This window comes from Peromyscus leucopus, chromosome 1, assembly GCF_004664715.2.
Source record: "Peromyscus leucopus breed LL Stock chromosome 1, UCI_PerLeu_2.1, whole genome shotgun sequence".
Taxonomy (NCBI): Eukaryota; Metazoa; Chordata; class Mammalia; order Rodentia; family Cricetidae; genus Peromyscus; species Peromyscus leucopus.
The window spans coordinates 90567977-90594659 of record NC_051063.1 but is presented as its reverse complement, the minus strand read 5'-3'; the positions used below and the strand labels follow the sequence as shown (position 1 = coordinate 90594659).

Sequence of the window (26683 nt, the reverse complement as noted above, 5' to 3'; positions counted from 1 at the left end):
AAATACTTGTTTTCTAGACTTCTGTCGGTTTTTGACATACATTTGCCTTCTAAGTGAACACTGACTATCCTCTAAATAATCCTTGCATTAGCTCCTATATCACCCTTTGTTCTCTCTTCTTTTTCTTCGTATTTTGTCCTTTTTTTTTTTTTTTTTTTTTTTTTTTTTTTTCTTTTTCTTCGTATTTTGTCCTTTCTTTTTATGATACTCAAAGTCTACATGACCCTCCATTGACAAATAACTTGAGATATAATGTTCTCAACAGTTGTAAGTAAAATTCTACCAAAGTTTTGGGTTCTAGCTCCAATTATGCCATTCATACATTTTGTCTTCATTGTTCGGCTCACATGTACCACTTGTTCCTTTGAATCCTTACACCATTTTTCTGTACTTTTGTCCACATTTTTCATAATAACACTAATACTCTTTTAAGTATATGTATTATTCTTGTTTTATATGTTCTACATGTATTTATCAGATTTATTTTCATATCAGCCTAAGAGTAGATGTTATCTTCTTTTTTACATTAAAAGAAGCTAAAACATTCAAATGTTAAATAGCTTGTTTAAAGTCACAGTTAGGTTTAAAGTCTAGACTTCAAACCCGAGAAGCATGGCTCTGTTGTGATGCTAAACACTCCTTAAGTAAGGTTATGAAAAAATGGCTTTCCATGCTTATAAGTTTTGCCATGAAAGAAAGGAAGTCATCTATAAAGTATTGAAGTAACAGGATTGTAGACTTCAAAATAAACACATATTTAGTTGTATGCAAGTTATAAGATAATAAATGCCATTTATCATGAAATAGGCTAACAAAAATAAAACCAGATAATAAATAAAATACAAAAAAAGGAAAGGCTAAAGCTTACCATATCTGCTACACACACACACACACACACACACACACACACACACACACACTCCAAATTGGAATTCTATTCTTACATTATTCATGCCAGGTCTATGTGATTAAAATTTTGTAATTAACAGGGTTATATTATTTAAGTATTGTAAGATTCACCTTAGTTTAAATCAGAGTATTTTTTTAATGTTAAACTTTCTGTGTATCAAATACATAATTTTCCTTTTTGTTTTCTAGAATTCTGGAGGTGGAAATGGAATTGATCTTTCAGTGCTAAATGAAGCTCGCAATATGGTGTCAGATCTTCTGATTGACCCAAGCCTTCCCCCACAAGTCATTTCTTCTCTGCGGAGTATTAGTAGCTTGATGGGTGCTTTCTCAGGTTCCTGTAGGCCAAAGATTAATCCTCTCACACCATTTCCTGGATTTTATCCCTACTCTGAAGTAGAAGATCCAGTAGAGAAAGGAGATCGAAAATTTCACAAGGTTAAAATACAGTAATCATCCAGCTTTATTTATCTCATTTAATGATTTGTTTTCATGAAAAACATTCCTCTAAATGTCTTATAATACACAATTTCCTTTCCAAGGATCGGCTTCTTTTATATTATATCATGCTGCCTGTGGCTTTACAGAGAATTGCAAATGAAAGTAATTCTCTACTCATTTTTCATTAATTACTTCTCAGTGCTGGGGATTGAACCAAGGGACTTACATATGCTGTGCAAATGTTATGCCTCTAGCAGTTTTTATCTTAAATAGCACTGCTGTACTTAGCAGTTACAATTTATATGCTAAGAACTAGGTGGTATCATTGTAATAAGAAGTAGAAAGTACCAAGGAACTTAGTTCCAGGCTTATATAACTAGTAGATCATGTCATTAATCTTTTTTCTTTTATAGAGTCCAGGAATTACACTTGTTGAACCAAGAACAAATGACCATTATAATAATATATTATTATTACTTAATGATTTTTTTACAGATTTAAAACCTTGCCTCCCTTTACTCACTGCATTTTTTTATATAGCTCAGTGGGCACTGGTTTTTCCACAATTAGATATGGAATTACTTTTTTGGAATAAAAAAATTATTTTTATTTAAGATAAATAAGATTTACTTTAGACACTAGTAATACATGCGGGATATACTAACTTGGTATTTATTATGCTTGTTATAGTGCTGTTATCTGTCACTGTATTGTGACAGCTTTACTAATAGCTAAAATAATAAATATTTAAAACTAGAAATACTTTGCCGGGTGATGGTGGCTCACTCCTTTAATCCCAGTACTCAGGAGGTAGAGGCAGGTGGATCTCTGTAAGTTCGAGGCCAGCCTGGTCTACAGAGCGAGATCCAGGACAAGTACCAAAACTACACAGAGAAACCCTGTCTTGAAAAACAAACAACAACAACAAATAAAAACTAGAAATATTTTAAGGATTATAGTAGTTCAACTGCTTCTATAGCTAAGAACTAACCAAGAAAAGGTAAAATTCAAATAAGTTAATTTTGTCAAATTGCACTAGTTATACAGGTATACCTAGAAAAGGAAAATACAGAATTTTTAAGGACCTTTGATCAGTTAATTTCATATTATCAGATCTTAACATTAGGGTTTAGAAATGTTGAAAAATTATGCAAGGATAGTTAGGGACTTGAAAACTATTGATCATCTGGGTCATAGATAGTTAATTGATGCTTTTACTTTTAAAAAGTTTAGCAAATGGTGCCTGTAACCCATTAGAGCTCACTTAACAATGATACTGACTCGTGTGACTTTTTCAGTATACCACATAATCACAAACACCAAAAGTGATGAAAGTCAGTAATTAATGACATGATTCTAAAATATTCTTGAGTTTTCACCCAATATGTTGTTCTTTTTCATTTCCCACTGACATTTATTGATCTAAGATAGTGATTTTTAAAGACAGTAATTCTTTAAAGCTGTAACCATTAGCCGGATGTAGTGGCACCTTGCTATAATTGCAGCACTTGGAGGTGGAAGTCAAGGGACTAGGCTACATACCAAGACTTTGCCCCAAAACTCTGAAAAGGAAAACAGACAATTCTAATCAGAAAAGGGCCATTGAAATCATTATTATGCTGTTGTATTGAGTGTGTAGAAAAGTTTTCTTGTACATTTTACATTTTAAACATGATATTAATTAAGCAGAATCTCTAAAGTTGCTCATTTCCTAAGCATTGTAGTTAATTACAGTAATTTAGGGTGCTAGAATCTGCTGCTGTAAGTCATGTAAGAACCAGAAAGTAACAATCTTGCCTTTTCTTTGTGTTTTTTAAACTCATTAGGATTTCATATCTAATTTGTCTCTGATTTTGGAAAAGCATATAAACACAAAGTCTTAATTTGCTTCAGAAAAGAGCCACAGAATTGGTGAAAAAAATTAGTCACCAAAAGGGAATACAGACAGATCATTTAATAGAATATTTTATAAATATGTTAAGAGCTAAGAAAGATTATATGAACTTAAGTCAAAGTAAGGGTTATATGGAGAATGTTGTCACTGTATACCTAACTTATCGTGGACCTTTACAAAATCAGCATCCTTGTGAAAAGTTACATATACTATTGAGATTTCTGATATTGTTGAAGTGTCTGCTAGAGAAGAAAATTTATACAATAGACATTACATTAGGTGTATCTCAGGGACATGGTTATTTACAATGGTTTAAGAAAAGATTTATTCCCTTTAATTGAACATTTAGATCAATTGAGAATTTACTCAAAAATTACAGTAAAATAATGTTTAAGATGTTCTGTACTTAATCATTAATTTAAAAAGTAACCGAGAACCCTGAAGTTTTTCCACATTAGCTATCCTGTACTTGAGATACCTTTTGCTGAAAATATAAAAAGGATGGTCGTCCTGGGCCTAACTCTGTCCTCTGAAGCAGATTTTTAGTATCAATCTTCCATACCTATTTTACAGCTTTAATGTTTTCTTTCTCTTGAAACTATGAGTAAAATGTCAAAATTAAAAAGTGTAGTTTAAATCATAAGAGTTCAGGAGCTTTTTTATTAAGAAAAAAAAAAGAACAACAATATGGAAAGTGGAATTTGGACATGGAAGTGAAATATTGGAAGATTTTTAGAATGAAATTTTGTTTTACCTGTACATATTATATGTGTCTTAAATATAGCATGTTAAAGGATGATAATTTATCCGTTTTGAAATTATTTGACAGGGACTGAGTAGTAGAACCAGTTTCTCAACTGCACAGCTGAGGAGGAGCTCAGGAGCATCAGCATTGCTGGCTAATGAGCACTATTCCAGGTGGGACCGCAGCAGTGGCAGAAGACCTCACCAAGAACTAGGTGTTCCAAGGTAAAATTCTGAGAGCCTTTGAAATCTAAAGCATCCATTTTCTTTTGACAAATAACATTTGAAATTGTTTTAAAATCAAGAAAGTATTGTTGCAGTATTTTTAGGACAACATAGGTAGAAATTCTTAAAGTTGGTAACCCTTGAGAGCAAACTGTATTGAGACTTCAAGCTAGTGTTTCAGTTCTTGTCTCTGTCAAAGAAAAAAAATAGAAAGATGAGATAAAGTAAGGATTTAAAGTTAATTATAAGGCAGAGAAATACTACTCAAGGGATGAATGAATTCAGACTTCTAAAGAGAGATTAGCCCTGTGGAATTTTGGTTAGCTTGATAGGCAAGCTTTACTGAAGGAAAGTATTGCTAAGGTATTGTTCTAAAGAGAGGAAAAATCAGGGAATTCAAGGAATGGTTGGAATTTTCTTTGGAATGGGATTACTCCCTTTTCTGTCCTTCTATGAGATTTTCAGCTGTGGGGCATGACATCAGATGCATGGTGGGAACAGACAGTTTTGGGTTACCCCTTCTTTTTCTAAGCCTACATAACTCACCTTAGCAATAATAGTTACAATCAAGAAACTGATTCTTAAAAAGAAGGCAACACTCTCTCAAAACTTAGATCAGTTGGGGTACAGAAAATGCTGGAACCTTAAAAAACATGTCAGTGCTTAGTGGTTCTCAACCTCCCTAATGCTGTGACCTTTAATACAGTTCCTCATGTTGTGGCAACCTCCAACCGTAAAATTATTTTGTTGCTACTTCATAAATGTAATTTTGCTACTGTTATGAATCGTAACGTAAATATCTGTGTTTTCTGATGGTCTTAGACGACCCCTGTGAAAGGGTCATTCTAATCCGTAAAGAGGTTGCGACCCACATGTTGAGAAACACTTGCTTAGAGATACTAAATCAGTTTAGCATGTTGTGTTTCTGGATCCTTTCTGCCTCTTCTGCAGAGGTTCAAACCTAGAGCTCTGCCATATGCTAGGCTAGGTTTCTACTATTATGCTTGGGGCAGCATTCAAATTTATGGAGGCAGCCACCAATTCATTGTGTAGGGTGCCATGGTAGGTGATTCTACAGTTACTGACTTGGAAAAAAAGAATATTCTTCAGACTTATTACAGTTGCTAGTGTAAGGTAGCAAGAATGTTCCAAACCTGTTCCTATGTAAGCTGAGACATTGTCATATTATATACTCTCTTGAGAACTGGCTTGAAATGAAACACTGCCAAATCAGAAATCACAGTTAAATGAGGCTGGGAAAATACAGGAACTAAAAATTTATGAATATTAATAAATACCATTTTACCTATAACAAAAGATTTAATACTTCATCTTTTGAAAGCCATTAAAGATACAGATCTCTTGTGTGGGTAGAAACTTCTTTTCAGTCAGTTACCTGGGTTATTAGAATTGTAATGAATGGAAATTCCATGTTAAACTACTGTCTCATTACCTACTGAGCAGGTGGCAAGCTAAACTTTGTTTAGTTTGAGCTATGTACAGTTACACATTTGAAACAGTAGATGGCAGGATTGAATCATAGCTGTTCATATGTTAAAACCTATGTTAAGATTTATATGGGAAACACACACAGATTCCCGCATTGTTTTGTGGTTTATTAATTTGAATTTTGTAATATTTGATCAAGCAGTTTCTTTCTCATAAAACTTTAATGTGATAGAACAGTAGATTGAATTATGAATTTATAGTACAGGAAAATGAGAAACAGTAAAAATTTTGTCTTAAACTTAGACATGATAGTTTTTTATTTTTTTAAAAAATGGTAGTATGATGTGGGGAAATGGAAAATAGGAAATAAACTAAAGATAGATTTCTTTGCCATAGGAAGGAATCATAATTTTGGAAATATGGTGGGTTTAAAAAGCAAGAACAGGGGGCTGGAGAAATGGCTCAGCTGTTAAGATCACTCGATGCTCTTCCAGTGGTCCTGAGTTCATTCCCAGCAACCACATAGAGGCTCACAACCATCTATAATAGGATCTGATGCCCTCTTCTGGTGTGCAGGTATACATGCATAGCACTCTTACATAAAATATAAATAAATAAAATTTTAAAATGTTTAAAAAAAACAAAAATGACAGGCTTTTGTTTTACTCTTCACATTTGCATTACAGCAATATATTTTCAGTTAAAAAAATGTTTGACATATTCAAGTCATTTTAAAAATAGAAATATAATTTAGAGAAATCTCAGTTAAGAAGTGTTCATGATATAGGTAGATTCTAGATTCAATGAACTTAAAAAAAGTCATATTTTTCATCAGAGATTTAGAAATTTGACCAAAACAGTTATTGGTGTTCTGTGTGTCACTCCTTTAAAAAGATATATACTCTAAAGACTAAATAGAGTTTTTCTTGCATGAAGAAGCTGGAGTTTCTCAGTAATAAATTTCCAAATGTACTTTACACATAGTTGGGATAAAATGGTGTGTTTGCTAGTTTTATATAAACTTGACAGAAGCCAGGGCCATCTGAGAAGAGGAACCTCAGTTGAGAAAATGCCTCCATTAGACATCTTAGGCAGGCTGATGGGGCATTGTCTTGATTAGTGATCAGTGTCGGAGGGCCCAGCTCATTGTAGATGGTACCACCCCTGGGCTAGTTGGTAGTTCTGGATTCTATAAGAAAGCAGGCTGAGCAAGCCATTAAGCAGCACCCCTCATGGCCTCTGCCTCCAGGCTCCTGCCTTGAATTCCTGCCCTCACTTCCTTCAGTGATGGAGTATGTCCTGAGAGTTATAAGTTGAAATAAATCCTTTCCTCCCCAAGACAATTTGGTTGTTATTTAATCAAGTCAGTGAAACTTTAAGACAGTCAGGAATATGTAAAACATCAGCAACCATCACTCTTTTCTAATACAAGTCTCTAGATCTGTGCTATACAAAATAAATTTATGCAGAAACAAGTATTTTATATCTGTACTGTCTAAATTGTAGCCCCTAGCTACATGTGATTATTGAACATTTGGACTATGTCTAGTATGACTAAATAATTGAATTTTAATTAGATATTAGGGAATTTAATTCAAACAAAGTCATGTGACCATCATCTAGACATACACTATGTGACATCAATTAATACGAATGATACTTTTATACAGGTATCTTTAGGGTTTTAGTAATAGCTCTGTATTCACCCTGATATTGTTATAGTTCTCTCCCATGCTAGGCTTTTGGGCCTTGATTTAAACTCAGCTTTGTGTCTGATTATAGCTTCCCTGACTATGAATTTACACGATAACAGTTATAAACCTCTCTAAATATAACTGAAGCCAGACTTCTCATCCCTCAGCCGTCTTTAAAAACAAATTCTGTTATCATTATTTGGCCTTTGTTTCTTGGCATAAATTTTTGTAATGTTGCCCTCTGTTTCATCTTTGCCTTTATTACTTTGTCTACATTATTTCATAGTTTTGCTACAGCTCTCTTGGGCTATTGAATTAGCCACTTATAGACAATTTTCAATCCTTCAATTGTTCCATCTTCCTTAAGCAAAGCTTTGATTGTGTGGTTTTCTAATCATTAAGTCTTGGGATCCCTTATTAATATCTGTAGAATGATTCTTAAGCTCTTTGTCTGGAACTTGAAAATCTGTTGTTACCTTATGAGAGCTCCTCAGCCATACTTGAAAAAGATGGAACTCAGTGGAGCAGTCTTTCAAAGTACCAGAGTGACAAAAGGCACAGGGTTTAACTCCTGCACTGAAAAACAGAACAGAAACAACAATGTTGCTGATTAAAAATACAGCATTGAGCCGGGCGGTGGTGGTTCACGCCTTTAATCCCAGCACTCGGGAGGCAGAGGCAGGCGGATCTCTGTGAGTTCGAGGTCAGCCTGGGCTACCAAGTGAGTTCCAGGAAAGGCGCAAAGCTACACAGAGAAACCCTGTCTCAAAAAAAAAAAAAAAAAAAAAAAAAAAAAAAAAAAAAGAGCATTGAAAATAATATAAGCTCCATACATGAAAACAATAAGCTACAACTTGTTTTAGACTTCTTAAAGCTTTCTAATAACCAGTTAATTTCCAAATAACTGAATTATCAGCAAATACTATCACCTGAGAAAAGCAGCTTTGTTCATTAAGGAGAAGTAATAGGTTCAGCTTGTTAATTTCCCTAACACCTTCTTTCTCCCTGCTTTCTGAAACTTTTCACTTTCTATCCATTCTTACCCATTAGTACTGAAGTCTTTGAATTTCAGTGAAGGGTTTATGATTACACTAACACAGATCTTTGAAGACAGATGACTGCTTAACTGCCCTGTAGGGGTATGGCACCCATGTTGGATTATGATGTTGATTCTGTGAAGAAAAAGTACTCACTCAAAATTTCAGAGTAGACAAGATCTGTTATTTTCTGTAAAGACCTAAAGAGTCTATTATTTATTTGCCCTCCAAAATCCTTTGAACACCTCTCTTAATCATTGTGCTATATCTGAAATGAATGTGGACATGAAAAAGATACAGACCCAAAAGGAACTCACAAGGGCCTGGGTCAATGGCTCAGTGAAAAACTGCTTGTTATCCAAGTGTAAGGGCCTGAATTTGGATTTCTAGCACCTGTATAAATGCTGGATTGTGACCTGCTGATAATTTCAGCACTCAGAGGACAGACAAGGTATCCCTGGATCAAGCTGGTTACCTAGCCCAGCCCCGATCAGCAAGCACTGGACTCGGTTGTAAAACTGAGTGAGGTTGAAGACAGTCAATGATGATTACCTGTGTCAGCCTCAAGCCTCCTCATGCATGCTTATACACATGCATGTGTACCTGTTGTGAACACACACTTGTGCCTACACACATATGAACATGTATACATAAATGCCCTCATACTACATAAACACTCAAAAAATTTTAAGCATTAAAATTATGAACAATTTGGGACCATTTGTGATAAATAAATACCTCTGAGGCCAAAACTAGGCCTTCATTGAGTAAATGGAATTTGATAGCAGGAAGGATGGAAGGAACTAGGGAGGATCTTACTGAGAACTGAGCCTACATCAATAAAAAGTGAAAGAAAGTAGACAGAGAATGTAGTCCTGAGGCCTGTTCAATTTGCTGTGAAGAGTTTGGCATACTTGTAACTATGAAGAAAATGGCTGCTAAATAAATGTCTTACAGGAATGGTGTTCATTATGTCATTAAGGTCACATTTGGAGTCAACCAGTAAAGGAAAGTAGGTCCATAAATAAATAAAGAAGGGAAGATATAGCATTTATGTGTTCATATACTTTGTAATAGATATTATATATTTTATTTATGGTCTTAGTGTACTGTGATTAAATGTCGATAGTATATTATCAATATTTAATTTCTTAGTGAAAGCCCTAGAACCTATAGTAAATATTTCAGTTCTATAAAATGACTTGGTTACTGATTGTGTCTGTGAGAAAGGGGAACAGAAAATAAGGGAAAACTTTACTTTAGGTCAGTGGTTCTCAGTGAGGGCTCTGGCTCAGCAAACCTGCATCATGTAAAACCTTGTTAGAAAGCCATATTACCTGGCCTTATGTGGCCTGTCCAAGACTTACTAAATTGGAAACCATGGGGGTGAGACCAGAGTCTGTTTCAAGAAGCCTTCCAGGTGATAACTTTAGGAATGATCAGTAAACCACACCTGCTGGGCCTAATCTGTTCCGTACTGTTTTTTTGGACAGCATTTTGTGGAAAATCACCCATGCCACTTTATACTGTACATGGTTGCTTCTTTGCTACTGTGGCAGGATTGAGAAGTTACATTAGAGACATTATGAAATGAAAAGTCAGAAGCATATTTATTTATTTATTTATTTATTTATTTATTTATTTAATTTATTTATTTATTTGGTTTTTGAGACAGGGTTTCTCTGTGTAGTTTTGGTGCCTGTCCTGGAAGTCACTGTAGCCCAGGCTGGCCTCAAACTCATAGAGATCTGCCTAGCTCTGTCTTCCGAGTGCTGGGATTAAAGGTTTATGCCACTGTTGCCCGGCCATAACATTTTTTATTTTACCCTTTTAATAGAAAAGCTTTGCTGTATCCCCTCTAGGCCTTAGGCAGAACTCTTATGTCTGAATGTAGAAATATAAATTTGCTAATTGGTTTGCCAAGAGAAAAAAGAATAAAAGGGAATTTTTATGATCTAAGAATTCTTACTTTTTCCTTTTATTAGTCATGGAATGCCCCTAAATGGGCCTTTCAGTTCAAATCTCCTGACAGTTCCAAAGCAGAGATCATCATCTGTGTCGCTGACTCACCATGTAGGTCTGAGAAGAGCTGGTAAGAAATACTCCTGTTTTTAAAAATACGTTTTTAAGAGGCAAGATGTTACTGTTGTAGAGACTGGCTTTGAACCCTTTGTGTCACGGGCTCTTTCTACATCAGCCTTTCAAGTATTTGGAACTATAGGTGACATCACCTTCTCTGGCTTACAAATAAGTCTTTATGAATTAAACATGAAAGTCCTTAAAGCACATGGCAAGTGTAAATTCTTATTTCACACATTTTAATTTGACTATCTTAGAATGTTTTGACATGTTTAAGCTATTTGTGTTGGCTACTATTTCTCCATTTTTTAGTTCACTGAGTAAACATTTTGGACATCTATGTACTATATACTTGGATAGTCACTAGCATTCAGATAGAAAATAAGGAACCATTTTCATGACTTGAAATAGTTGCAGATCCAGAAAAAAAGGAAAAAAAAATTTGAAGAGTGTATTGATTTTGTAAAATGGTGATTGTGGTAAAAATATTTAGTATTAGAGTAGAAAAATCCCTGATTACATCCTGACAAGTCATTCTAACACAGTGGTTCTCAACCTTCCTAATACTGTGACTCTTTAGTACAGTTTCCCATGTTGTGGTGATCCCCAACCATAAAATTATTTTGTTGCTACTTCCTAACTGTAATTTTGCTACTGTTATGAGTCCTCAGGTGATAGTAACTGAATCAATAAAATTGATTCACTAAGCTGAGTGAGTTCTCAGTCATTAAAGAAGAATCTCAGATAAAAGTCAGTTTCCTGAATTGCAAAGATAAAAAGAAAAATCCCCCAAGGAACTAGGAAAAGATTATTTTCAAGGGAAAACACTAACACAATGACTTCATCAACAACTTTGGAAGCCAAAGACAACAGAACTGTGTCTGAAAAATTTTGAAACATTTAAAAAAATTTTCCAATGTCAACCTCTCTATCTAATGCAGTAACCATGGAGAGTTAGTGGTATAGAAATCCCTTTCCACTGTTTTTTAGCACACATGCATGCACACACGATGGGTGCATTTAATGTGCTTGTGATAACTGTTTCACAGTGTATAGTATATCAGTACAGCTAGAGAAACTTGTTTTATTTGCTCAGGAAAGATGCTAGCAAATGAAACAGTTTTTCTTATATACCAAAACTGAATGAATTTGTTGCTCTCACATCTCACTGAAATTCTGCAAAGAAAGTTCCTTAGATAGGATAAAAATAATTTGCATTCCAGTATGGAACTGCATAGTAAGAGAAAAGAACTCTTTAGCCCAAGTAAGTTATTATAAGGAAACAATTAATGAGTAACAAATCCTCATAGCATTTTATAATATATGTATAATAACAATAGCAGGAAAGGGTACAGAGTGGGTAAATAGATGTAAACTTATATGGTACTAGACATGACTAAACAAGGAAAAGAGTTATAATTGCACACAGACTGACGCTTCACAGATGCATATAATATAGAAAAGGCTAGCATTGGTAATAGAGACGAATGATTTAAAAAGTCGAATAATCTATAGAATTCAGAAAAAAATAGAAGGAATGATGAAAATGAATTCTAAAATAGGTTAAAGACCTAAACAGAAGGAGAGTCCATTAAAGGGGTGGGGTAGAGTTTTGTGAAAAAGAAAAAAAAAAGAACTCACAATTCCAGTCATTAAAACTTATTACAAAGTTGCAGTAATTAAGAGAGTATGTTATTTGTAGCTGAAGTTTTCCTGTGTTCCATCTGGCCTATGGTTAGGACAAATTTCTCTTACCTGTCAGTCCACAGCCGCTCAGACCCAAGTAAACACACAGAGGCTTATATTATTTACGAACTATATGGTCATTAGCTCAAGCTTATTACTGACTAGCTCTTACATTTAAATTAACCCATAATTCTTATCTATGTTTAGCCACGTGGCTTGGTACCCTTTCTCAGTTCTGCCTTCACATCTTGTTTCCTGTGTCTGGCTGGTGACTTCTGACTCAGCTCTCTTCTTCCCAGAATTCTCCTTGTCTGCTTATCCCAGCTATACTTCCTGCCTGTCTACTGGCCAATCAGCATTTTATTTAACAACCAATCAGAGCAATGCATATTCACAGCATACAGAGCAACATCACCCATCATTAAATGTAGGCGAATTTCTAAATGGTCCTATTAAATAAAAAAACACAGAGCCAAATATAGGGGTAAAAACCTTAGATCAGGGAAATAGGGAAAGTCACCAGCCAACCTTACCTCAGCAACTCTTCAGTTTCCAAATGCATGTTACTTCCTGTCTACCACACCTTTATTACCATGCTGTTCTGCCTTCTCATTGGCTATCTTAGCCCAGCTACTTCACTTCTTCTTCCTACACAGCTCTGTCACTTTCTGTCTGTCTGTACAGACCTCCAGGTCTCTATGATTGGTACTGGGGATTAAAGGCATGTGTCACCATGCTTGGCTCTGTTTCCAAGTGTGGCGTTGAGCACACAGAGGTCCTGCCTGCTAAGGGATTAAGGGTGTGTGCTCCCTGACTTCTTGATTCCTTAAAATGGCTGGCCTTTCCCTGCTGATCTCCAGACAGGCTTTATTTATTAACATACAAGCAAGATCACCACATTTCAGCAAAATTAAAATATCACCACAGTTATTGGCATAAATAAACTTCAATTTGGGTAATAGAATTCAGAAATAAACCTTTATATTATGGTCAAGGCCCTGATGACTTGGTAGTAGAATGAAGTATTTTCATTTCACATGCTGCTTTAAGTAGATATTCATATGCAAAGGAATGAATTTAGAACCCTGCTTCTCAAAAACTATCTCAGGTTGTGTTATAGAACATTTATGATATGATACTAATGCTGGAGAAGGTGTAGAGGAAAGGAACCTATAGTTTCATATTAGGGATGAAAATCGACATAGCCTGTCTGGAAACCTCAAAAATTATAGCTGGAAGTATGTGAACAGGAGTCCCTTTTCTAGAGATAACAGGAAATAGGTCCAATGTGGTTGTACATATTCTTCCATGTCCATTGCTGCATTAGTCACAAGTGCTAAGATATGCAAACATGAATACTTAAAGATGTGTGATATATAGTCACCATATAACTGTTTTATTGGATCTTTAATTCCTACCAAAGTATTGCCTCTGTGTACCTCTCCAGGTAAATCTTTATCACTTTAGCCCAAGGAGTTCACCAAAGACTCCACCAGTGCTACTTGGTCTTGAAGGATTTTTGACTTCATTTTATTTGTGTTATTCTCTTTACTGTGTTCTAGGCTTATTGAGTTGCAGAGATACTATTTTCTCCATTGTGAAATTCAACACATTTTCAGCATAAAGTAGCCTCTCTCATGTGTTTGATGAATGAGCAGGAATTCATGGTTTTATCTTTTAAAAGCCTGTCACTGTGCTAGTATAATTTCAACAACTTGCTTAATGTTAAGAACTTTAGTTCTTCAATAATTAATGTAATGAATTAGGAAAAATTTCCAATACTTTGTCATATGGACAATCTTTTTTTTTCTTAAAATCATGGGCCTTTCAAAAAATGTAAAGATCAAGACCAATTTTAACTTGAAAAAATTTATGCTGTGCATCCCACACCTTTAAAGGAATTCTCAATATTTACCTACTATGTATTGTTGTGCCAGAGGCTGATAACTACTAATTACTTAGTAGTGATTAGTAATGACAAATACAACACAAAATATAATTTTGCTTAAATTCTTAGATTGTCTCAGAGCCCAGCACAGATAAAAATTTATTATTAAATTGAAATTTCTTTCTTTTAGGAGGCAAATGCTCTTTATAGTAACTCAAAACATATACAGTAAATACACACTTATTTATATGTCCTTCTTAATTTTTAGGTGCTTTGCCCAGCCTGAGTCTTGTGAATTCCTCAAGCCATGTACCAGTGTCTGCTGGCTCTCTAACTAATCGATCACCCATCGAATTTCCTGATACTGCTGATTTTCTTTCTAAGCCAAGTATTATTTTACATAGATCACTGAGCAGTGTACCCAATGCAGCAGATTTCTATCAGTACCTGAGAAACCCTGATAGCAATCTGTGTAGCAGGTAAGTTCCCTAATCTCCTTATTTCTGCTTCAGTATATAGGTTCTCTTGAAAGATATTGGTGGTTTCCTGAGTCTGTGTTATAAGTGGAGGGTGGATTAAGATTACATCCCCTATATTTAACCTAGTAGTTGTTATTATAGTTAAATGTTTTTCTCAGTTCAGTGCTTTTAATTTCCAGATAAATAATCTCCATCTAAGGTGAAATATAGTGGTATTCTATTTCTCATAATGTTTTAGTAAACATAATTTAATATATACTACACTACTTAGTGCTTATTTTGCAGTCCCTTGTGGATTTGGTGTTCTTATTTGGCTCCAGTAAAATACAGGTTTTATCTTAGACCCCAGTGTTTACTTTCAAAAACATGTTATTTCCTTTAAGGATACAAAGGAGCATCTTACAATAAAATCATTCAGGTTTATGCACAGATTAGTATATTAGGATATGTTGCAGTTAGGATCTTATTTAAGAATTAGGCAGATTCCCTAATTATGTTTAGGTAAAAAAAAACCCTTCATTTATTATATATTTATTTATCTATTTTATTTTATAAGCTGTGGACATCAAATACTAAAGTATGTTTCAACATGTGAACCCGAAGGTACAGATCACCACAGTGGAAAATCAGGTGAGACTGCATCAATCATATGTATTTGAGTTCAAGGCTAGTTTTACATTGGTTTTTAACTTCCATGTACCTGGTTTTACATTTCTGGGTTTTTGTTTTTGATTTGCTGGGGATGAAACTCAAAGAGTCACATGTACTAAGTGAATACTCTACACTGATTACATTGCAGCTCACACTTCTCCATCTTCACAGTGAAGAATACAGTGTTTATACTTATTCTCCAGGAATTACTAAGAATGACACTGACAGATGGTGGGATATTTTGAAGAGTAAGAAATGTGTTGTACAGATGAATATAGTCTTTGGTTGTGGCTAGCATTGTAAATAGTGAAATTAGTGATGTTGAAATTTGTATTACACAATTTAAGTTTGAAAGGGATTACATAGTTTTTTTATGGCATTGAGAGAAGTGATTAATGTCATTTTATACTCAGACAAGAAATGCTGTTGAAATTTTAGCTGTTCTATAACTTAAAAAAAAAATGATCATGGAAGGAATAAACTTTAAAAGGCTGTAACCTTGGTAAAAGGGGGTCACAGAGAAATAGGCTCTTATAAAATGCACTTTTAAAGTATACATACAACTCAACAGTTTTAAAATTATTTATTTGTTTAATTTACGTCTTAAAAGGCTGTTTAAAAGCAAAAGAGGACTGTGACTAATCCTTCACCCACACTCTTCTAAAAACAGAGGAAGTAATACCTCCCAGCTTACTTGTTTGACTTACATTACTTGAACACCACATCTACACAGAATCGTCACAAGAATAGGCAACAGAGTGATACCTCTTATGTATGTAGACATAAAAATTCTTAACAAAGTAATAGCAGACTGAATTTAGCAATGTAAAAATGCCCCCCCCTCCCGTGGTCAACTGGTATTCCCAAAATGCAAGAATCATAAGGCATCCATAGGTTAATCAGTGATACACACCAAAGTAATGAAACAGAGAGGGAAAAAAAATCACATGATATTCTCAAGAGATAGAGAAAAAAAGAGAAGCACTATATAAAAGTTAACAGTTTTTTTGTGGTTAAAACCAAACTTGTAATCACTAGGTAGTTCTTCAACTTCATAAAAGGTAGGTATATTCACAACTAATATCATTAATGGAAAAGAGACAGTAATATTTTAAAATTTTATATTACATTTATTTATTTTTATGTTGTTGAAGCTTGAACTGAGAGCACTATGAATACTTGGCAAGGGCTCTACCACTGAGCTATATTCTCAGCCCTCTTAAATTTTAGTGTGTGTGTGTGTGTGTCTGTGTCCATGGGCCTGCATGTAAGCCTGCATGTAAGTATATGTGCATGAAGAACATGTGTGAAGGTCAGAAGGCAGCTTGTGGTAATAAGGTCTTGAACTCAGGTTATCAGGCTTAGCAGCAAGCACCTTTATCCACTGAGCCATTTTGCTGACCCAGTTAACATTCTTTTTATATTTTTTAATATTTAATTTATTTTTAATTATGTGTATGTGTATGGATATATACATGGAATGCAGGTACCCACAGAGGCCAGAAGTATTTGTTAGATCCCCTAGAATTGGAGTTACAAGTTGTTAGGAGCCTCCCTATGAGGGTGCAAGGAAGTAAACTTGAGAACAGTATGCTGATGAGTCATCTCACCAGCCCAAAATTGTTCTTTTTGGAGAAACACTATTGCTTTCCAGAAGCTCATTAACAGCTGAGGAGAATGTTTGGTCACTTCAGTTTTGTTCAGCAGTATACTAATGCTTTAGTAAGAAAAATGAGAAAGAAAAATAAATGAAATCATCTATAATCTAAAGGAATATCTATTCATAAATCATTATATAGATCACTATGAATTACCTATCATCATCCAGCAAATAGATCATTATCTTTCATGATCTATTCATAGATAGGTCTTTTCAGTATAAACTGTAACACACACACACACACACACACACACACACACACACACACACGCAACTCACTCACTCACTCACTCACTCACTCACTCACTCACTCACTCACACACTGCCCCTCTCCTAGAACTGCTAGAATCCAACAAGTTCAATTCAATTCTGTTTTTCCATGTTAGAAATAAGCTGTTAAAAACTGAAGCTAACAAAATATTTCATTCAAAGTATTATCAAAAAGAATAAGGTAGCTAGAATAAGTCTAACAGAACAAGTAAAAGAAAATTCATACACTAAAAATTATAAAACCTTGCTGAGACAATACATAAACAGATAGACATTTCGTAGGATTTGAAAACTTAGTGTTAACAAAATGACAATTCTCCCAAATGGATAAAAACAAATTTAATATAGCCCTTATAAAATTTCAGACAATTCTTATTTTAGGGGGTGGAAAGTGTAAATTAAGATGTTAAAATATGGAAGTACAAATGGCTTACAATAGAAAATGTGAATTCAAGATGTTTGCTATGGGCACAGAGATGAAGTCCCCAGGTCAGTGGAATAGAACCAAGAGTCCATGGGAAGAGCTTTGCATTAATGATCAACTAAATTTGACAGGTAAGCCAGGATTGTTGAGAAAGGAAAGAATGGCTTTCTCAACAGATAGTGCTGGGATAGCCACTGGCCAGAAAAGGAACTTGAATACTTACTTTTACTACATGCTTAAAAATTAATGTAAACCACAGTGTAAAAAATTGTAGAACTTGTAGAAGTTATAGATCAAGTTGGTATGCCCTTGGTTTGAAAAAAATAATTTTTAAATACAAATTTTACCATTTTCGACAGAAAAAAATAACAAATTTGTCCTTAGCTATTCAAAGCTTAAATAGACTTGATGGGTCAGACCTTGACAGCTACTCAGGAGGCAAGTACACACCCTGTTTGAGCTATAGAGTCAAAGCCAGTCCAGCTCCAGAATAAATTCAAGACTGTTCTCTATAACTTAATGAGACCTGTTTGAAATTTTCAATTTTTAAAAAATGTGTTTTGTCTGTGTGTATGTCTGTGTACTATGTGCAGTTATTGCCTGTGTAAGCCAGAAGAGGGCATCAGTTGTTCCCCTTGTATTTGAATTATGGGAACCGAATTCCAGATGATTTTGAGCCACCATGTGGGTGCTGGAAATTGAACCCAGGTCCTATGGAAGAGCAGCCAGTAACTGTTCACTGCTGAACCATCTCTCCAGCCCCCACCCCTAAAATTTAAAAGTAAAAAGAGAGCTGAGGATAGCTCAGTGGTAAAGCTCTTACCTACAACCACCGTAAGCCCCTAGTTCAGTACCTACTAGTACATAAAGAAGGAAGCAAAAAAAGGAAATAAAAGAGGTTTTTATTCAAAAGGTGTGAATAAGAAAGTGAGAGGACAAATCAATAGTAACAGGATATAGGTGCATTTATTTGTCTCAGTAGGAGTTGTATCCCATTGTATCCTTTAAAATTTCAATAGTAGTATGTCAGACTACTTAGATAAATATGGAAAAATATACTTGTAGTATGAATATAGGAGATAGAGGCAAGGAGTTTTTGAATTTGAGGTCAGCCTGGGTATATAGTACCATCTGTGTCAAAAAACAAAAGCAAAAGAAACAAACAAAAAACACAAAGGAGAAGAAGCGGGAGGAGGAGCTATTTCATTGACAGTCATTTGGCAAATGAGCTAACTGGATAATTAAAATAGAATAAAATGACAGACATCCTCAGGGAAATGCAGTTTACTACTACAATGAGATAAAACTAATATTCTAAGTAGGAAAGCTAAAATCAAAGTTACTAGTGGAAGGATACAGAGGAATTTGGACCCTTGTTCAAAAACATTTGTCAGTTTCTAGAAAGTTACATGTGGATTTACCACTTGATTCACAAATTTCGGCATGGTAGTGCAGATCTGGAAGCAATACGAATAGCTTGTGAGTGAATAAATGCTATAGGTATATGTCTACAGTGGAATTTTGTTTAGCAGTTAAAGCAATGAATTTTTGTTGTATGATTCAACACAGATGATATTGTTTTAATTGAAAGAAGCAATGCTTAAATATTTACATATTTTATTATTACATTTATAAGAAATTCTCAAAGGGTGAATTTATATGATGTCAGAACAGTTGAGACTTAAGAGGATAGTGGAGATTAGCCTCAAACAGGCATGAGGGACATTTTGGAGATGATGAGAATGTTCTAAAAGTGGATTATTGTGATAGTTTGTGTAACCTTGTTTACTAAAAATGTTCAGTTGTATACTTAAGGGTACAGGCTAAAATTTCTTTTATTTACCCCAAATTCAGATACTAAAACCCTGACCCTCAATGTAATGGTATTAAGTTTGGAGCCTTTGGAAGGTAATCAGATTATGAAGGTGGAACTCTCAGAAGTAAGATTATTTCTCTTAAAAGGGACTCACTAGAACTTTGTAGCTTTCTTCTCTACTGTTTGAGAAAATGGCATTGTCTAATCTGAGAAAACTTTCTCAGAACTCCACTGCACTGATACTCTGACCTAATGCTTGGCCTTGCACTGTAAGAAATAAACTTCTGTTGTTTTTAAGTCACCCAATATAAAGGTATTCTGCTATAGTGTTCTCCACTGACATGGTAGGTTTTAATAGCATGCCATTACACTTAATACAACTTTTTAGGAAATACATGGATCATACACACACACACACATACACACTTTTTTTTTTTTACTACTTCTCTTTGGAATGATGAGTCTCAGTGGGGGAATTTCCACTTGAGAATTTTTATTTTTTTTTTATTTTTTATTTTTTATTTTTTTTGGTTTTTCGAGACAGGGTTTCTCTGTGTAGCTTTGGGCCTTTCCTGGAGCTCACTTGGTAGCCCAGGCTGGCCTCGAACTCACAGAGATCCGCCTGGCTCTGCCTCCCGAGTGCTGGGATTAAAGGCGTGCGCCACCAACGCCCGGCTGAGAATTTTTATGTTAGTGCAGTAAAATGTTGGCCAGGGCACCAGTAATGTGAAGTATTACTGTGCTGAATATTTTTTTTATTTCTTGTTTAATGTGACATTCTGTCTTCAATTAGCAGGCTTCCAGATGTTCATGAATTTTATATTCCACCTATAGAGTCATTTCTGTTTCCCACCAGAGTGCAGGGTGGTTTGTGCTCTAGAAACTCAATTGAAAACATTTTTTCTAACTTGAACTTCAAATGGCTAAATATTTATGTTATAAATTCTAATTATAAGTGTTCTCTGAGATTAGAGGACTTTCATTTTATCTGAGTTGGAATTTTTAAAAATTAATTTTTCTTTTATTAAAAATGTATTTTTAATCTCAAATAATATATTCTGATTACAGTTTCCCCTCCTTCTATTCTTCCCAGCTCCTTCTCACCTTCCCTCCCATCTGGATCCACTCTCTTTCTGTCTCATTAGAAAACAAAACAAGCTTCTAAGAGATAACATAACTAATGTAACATAACATAATATAATATGATAAAACAAAAACTACCACATTGGAGTTGGACAAGACAAACAAGTAGAAGAGCCCAAGACAAGATATAAGAATCAGAAACCCACACCTTAGCACACTTAGCAATCCCATAAAAATACTAAACTGGAAGCCATTATATATATGCAGAGACCCCAGAGGGCCTGGTGTAGATACATGCATACATGCACATCCTGTACATGTTGCCTTAGTCATGAGCTTTGGTCGTGTTAGTTTAGAGGACCTTGTTTTCTTGATGTAGCCCATCCTCTCTTTCTGCTTCCTCTTCCATGGGGTTCCCTGAGACCTGAGGGGAGGGATTTGATGGAGACATCTATTTAGGGCTGAGTTTTCCAAGGTTTCTTCCTCTCTGAATAATGTCTGGTTGTAGGTCTTTGTATTTGTTCCCATCTGTTGTAGGGGGAAGCTTCTCTGATGATGGTTGAGCAAGTCACTGATCTATGGATATATCAGAATGTCATTAGAAGTCATTTTATTGCTACTTTAAAAAAAACAAAACAAAACAAAACAAAAAAAAACCAGTAGTATTTGGCTTTAACCTAGATCCTTAAGCTATCTAGTCTCTGGTTCTTGATTACCCAAGCAGCATTGGGTATGGGTTCCATCTGATGGAGTAGGCCTTAAGTCAGATCAGATATTGATTGGTTATTTACATAAGGTTTGTGACCCATTGTTCTAGCATGTCTTGCAGGCAGGACACCATTATCCATCCAAAGGTTTGTGACTGGGTTGGTGTTTACATTTCTTTTTTGTACCAAAAACTCTAGCCAGAGTGTTAAAAGGTCTGTGAATGCACTGGCTCGACTTCTCCATGTTCAGTGACAAATGAGTTCTATGGTGTTGTTATTAGCATTGAGGCCTTGCTGTCAGTTTGTGGAGCAAACCCATAGTCGTGGTCTGGGTTGTTTGGGGTTTCCCATGAGACTCCTTTCACCAGCAATTCAATTAGATGTAGCCCAATCCTGGTTTTGGAAGCTTCATTTGATAACAAGAGATGGCCAGTTGGGAGTTTTTGTTTCCCCCATTGTTTGGCAATTTCATTTAGATTACCTTCAAATATGTTTATATTTTAGGAAGCTTCTATTGTATTTGTCTTTCATACTACTCATCAAATAGCCCCTAATTTTAGTTATTTCTCCCTGTATTCCCTCCTTCATGTACTTCTCCCAACCACCTCTCCCCTCCTACTCCCCATGTGATTCTCCTGTTATACCTGCATACATCCACAACTATTTTCATTTCCTAATGAGATCTATCTGTATCCCTAGTCCCTTACTCTACATCTAACCTTTGTGGTTCTGTGGATTATGGCTTGGTTATCATTGACATACAGCTAATACCATATATAAGTGAGTATATATTATTTTTGTCTTTCTGAGTATAGGATACCTCATTCGGGATTATTTTTTTTCCTAGTTCCATACATTTACCTGAAAATTTCATGATTTTATTTTTTTCAATGACTGAATAATACTCCATTGTGTAAATGTACCACATTTTCTTTATCCATTCTTTGGTTGTGGGACATCTAGGTTGTTTCCAATTTCAGGCTATTACAGATTTAGTTACAGATACAGCAGTTTTTTTCTCCAAAGAGGTCTACAGCACTTCCACACCTTTCTGAAATGCATTCTAAGCACTCCTCTCTCATGAGAACTTACTTATTTATCAATACCATGGAATCTCAAGAGACCTCATGAGTGCTCAAAGAGAATACATATGAAATGACACTATAGATTGGCATCTCCCATTTCCTCCTCTTTCAGAATATAGCCAGCAAATTAGAAGTCTAGGGAAAGGCCAACAGGTGTCCATCTTAAAAATTCAGCTCAAGCACTTCCTGCCATGGAAGAAGCCAGAATTTTCAGTTGTTTAAATCACTAAAAATCGTGTAAAATACATGTTAAATGCCAATGATTTTTTAATTAGATTTGTTCTTCGACAACTTCATTGTACAGAATAGATTCTGATTACTCTCTCTACTCTCTTATATCTCCCTCTCACCCTTGTCATTCCCCCACATAGATCTCTTTCACGTTTATGTCTGTGTTTTGTGATCCACTGAGTCTAACAGGCCTGTGTTTTAACCATGAGTAGAGAGCTATCTAGCAGAGCCTAGTGGTTAACCAGTAGGTACATGTTTGAAGGTATTCCCTTGTTTCCCATTTTAGTAGCCAACAGATCAGCAGAGAACAAAAGGCCCACAAACTCTTCTCCCACCCATTACTGGCTATTGATAAGTCTAGCCTTGTACAGGTCCACCCCGTGAAAGCAACTGCAACTGTTGTGTTTGTGATTGTAGTGGCTGTTTTTTTTTTTTCCCCCCTGGCTTCCAGCTCTTAACAGTCTTTCTGCCCCCCTGAAGTGATATTACCTAATCCTTAGAGTGGTCTAATTGTCCTCTTTAGGGCTAGGCACTCAAAAGTCCCATTTTCTCATCACTTTGAGCATCCATAATTTTTGTAGTCATTGTCATTAATTGTAAAGAGACGTTTCTCTGATTAAGTCTAAGAGTAGCTTTTGTCTATGAGTATAAATAAGTGTTTAGAAGGCAATTTGATACCATGTCAGTTAAACCAAACAATAGTAGGTAAGTTTTCCTCTAGGGTCTGTGATCTCCCAAGCCATGGAAATTTTAATCAGGCTTGCAGTACAAAGCTTGGAATCCCTCTCATAGAGGGGGATTCAAATGCAATCAAAAAATGATTGCTTAGCTGGGTGGTGGTGGTGCATGCCTTTAATCCTAGCATGCAGGAGGCAGAGGCAGGCAGGTCTCTGTGAGTTTGAGACCAGCCTGAGCTACAAAGTGAGTTCCAGGAAAGGCTCCAAAGCTACACAGAGAAACCCTGTCTCAAAAAACCAAACAAAATGATTACTTGTTCCCTATAAGTCATAGCACTTTTCCAGCAGTGCATCTTGCCTGGTGGGTTGTTATTATAGTTTGTTCACAGCTGGGGTAGATTACTGATGTCTTTTCTCCTCCAGCAGCCTACATAGCACCTTCTGTCCAGCAAGGAGGAAGCTTCCAGTTCCCAAATGTGTAGTGTGTGGGGTTTTCAGCAATAGGATTTTCCATTTAAAGTACAACAATTTGAAACAAACTTCTAGTTTAGAGTATCATCGTAGCTATTGCCCTTATTTACCGAGAATATTTGAATATGATAGTCTTTCTTTTCTACAGGCATTATTTAGTAAAATACTCAGGTGGGTACTAGGTGTCAAACAGTGGGAGAGCCATCCAGCCCAGATACACTGGATAAAGAAGTGACTGGCGGGCGGTGGTGGCATACGCTTTTAATCCCAGCACTCGGGAAGCAGAGGCAGAGGCAGGCGGATCTCCGTGAGTTCAAGGTGCCAGGTGGGCTGGAGGACAGTGAGGTTTCAGCACCCTGTTTAGACGTGCACACGGTTTGAGTTACATGACTTGTATAGACTTTTCCATGGAGCATTTTGAACCATGGTTGACTATGGGTAACTGAATTGGAAAATGAGGCTTTAGATAAAGAGGCACTATTGTATTCTAAATTTTATTTTATAAAACGAGTATGTTTTATTTAGAAAAGTAGTACCTTACAAACAATAGTACTTTTTAATTCTAAATTAATGAGTTTACAATTCAATATGTTAGGCACAGAATTCACTAATTTTCAAATCACTTATTATGTTTAACATCTGGTAAGTTAGGTTAGTTACTATCAACATTTTATAGGGAGGAGAAGCTTGCTATTAGTTTAAGTACAAACATCAGGCTTTGAACCTACATCTGAAGTTTAACTTCATGAGTACCTTTTGTTAAACTTTTTCCCCTCTCTATGAGATAGTGTCTCTCTAAGTTGCCCATTTTGGCCTCAGCTTAGTGACTGACTCCCTGTTAGCTGGTATAGGCATGGAATACTGCCCTGTTCAGTGAGTACTTCGTAACTCAGAAGAGGCAGCATACTGGCTTATGCCTATAACGCTATCACTTGGAAGAGTGAACATGAGGCTTGCTGTTAGTTCAAGGCCCAGCTTGAGCTACATATTAACAGTTCTAGGCCAGCCTGTGCTACAAAGTGAGACGTGTGCAACCAACACCATAAAACAAGAACATCATCATCATCAACAACAACAAAACATATAGAAAACCCAAACCCAAACAAACAAACTTTTCAAACAGCCAGCCCTATAGTGGATGAGGTGAGAGATTGCTAGTTGAGCGGAGACTGGGCAGTTTAGTGAGATACCATCTCAGAAAATAAACAGAACAAAAGATTTAAATTCCTACGTATTGAAGAACACACAGACTTTGAGTGTAAAGCTCCATGAATTTTTATACATTGTTCAATCTTTACCCAGATCTAGAAACTAAATGTTATCTTAAAATTTCCCTTTATGCACCCTTGAAGCTGTTCCCCCTAAGGTAATGATTTCCCTGTCTTTCAGTGCTCATGTGTACCACTCATGCATATCATTAAATTAAAAAAACTATTGTGTGTTTGTGAATGATGGCAGGCTGGGGGTGGGGAGTCCCTCATACCATGGTATTCATGTGGGGATCAGACAGCTTTGTTGAGTTGGTTTTCACTTTCCACCTTTAAATGGGTTCCAAGGATTGAACTCAGGTTGCCAGGCTGTGTGGCAGGCACCTTTACTGGCATGGCCATCTCCCGGGCCCAAATACCAGTTTTGAGACTTAACAGTTTCATAAGGAGAATAACAGGGTGTGAACCTTCCCCCTGCCTTTCTTCATTGGTCATTTTGTGTTTAAGAACTCACTCATGTTTAATGTAATTGCATTTATTCTTGTTATTTACTAGTGTACGACTCTACCACAGGAAAATTAACTATTTAGGCTATTATAAATAAAACGAAACATTTAAATTGTGATTAAATACTGTTTGGCTACTGGTGCTACTCTGCTTTTCCATGTAACTTGAGAAAAAGAACATTATTAATCAAATAAGCAGATAGAAAACTTAGAGTTTGTCATATTGTGGTTTAAGTTTTACATGTGGCTTAATTGTATTCACATATAATTATGAATTTAGAGTTTTTTTTTTTTTTTTTTTTTTCTGAATCTCATACGAGGATTACTTAACACCAAATTGGCAAGAAGCATCTGTTGATAGGGACTGATTTTTTTTGTTTCTCACTTTTATGAAGGTTTCTGTCACCCATGAGTAGATGTAGAAACTGAGTCCCAAATGTGAAGTGTTTGTGCTGTCTGAGCATAAGACCCTGTACACAGAGTCAGCAAGATAGAACTTGATGGTATGAATAAATGATTTAAACTGAGTTGCATTGTGGTTCATTCTGTTAGAATACTTTTAAATCAGTAACCAGTTTTTGTAACAAAGCTGCATATTTAAGACACATTTTGTTTCTATTTATTGCTATATATACTTTTTGAAAGGTGAAGAAGACAACATTGTTTTCTCAAAAGAACCATTGGACATTGTGGAAACTCAGGAAGAAGAGGCCGTGCAGAAAGACTACAGGGAATTGTCTTTGGAAGGTGATAATCACCTAATGGAAGAGGCACAGCAACAAAATGTAAAAGATCAACTTTCAATATCATTATTTTAGGTGACATACCATACGAGTTAGTGGTGGCTTCATTATTTTTACACAGAACATAATTACCAATGTAATGACATTTTAATTTTTTCATTGAGAAGTCACAATTACTGAAATAATGCCTGGGTCATAAATAATAGTTCTAAGCCTATCATCCAGGAACACCAAAGATTTACTTTTGTATGAATATTTAATTTTATGGTAGATATATTTCATTCTCTTATTGCTTAATTGGATTTAAATGCAAAGATATATGCATAGCCATTAAAAGACAGAATAATTATTTGCATGGGCTACCAAGTTGGCTCAGTTGGTAAAGGTGCCTGGTGATCTGAGTTCGATCCCTGGATCTGCATGGTGGAAGGAGAGAACTCTGAATCTAAAAAATTATCTTTGACTTTCACAGACATACACTGTGTCACATGTGTGAATGTACACACACAAAATATAAAGAATAGAACAATTACTTCTAGTAGTACCATTTTTCTGGAGTTCAGTATATAAGTTGGGAGGACAAAATCCCATTCATGTACTTGGGGAGTACATGAAAATAATGAATT

General features: G+C 35.5%; 1 protein-coding gene across 1 annotated transcript in view; it reads left to right on the top strand.

The window, feature by feature from the left end:
* The window catches only part of Pde3b (phosphodiesterase 3B), a 144087-nt gene that overhangs the window by 93367 nt on the left and 24037 nt on the right, over window positions 1-26683 (top strand). Inside the window, 6 exon segments of the mRNA XM_028875884.2 lie at window positions 1099-1347; window positions 4074-4213; window positions 10379-10485; window positions 14315-14525; window positions 15082-15155; window positions 25960-26099. Coding sequence (XP_028731717.1) covers window positions 1099-1347; window positions 4074-4213; window positions 10379-10485; window positions 14315-14525; window positions 15082-15155; window positions 25960-26099 — 921 coding nt within the window.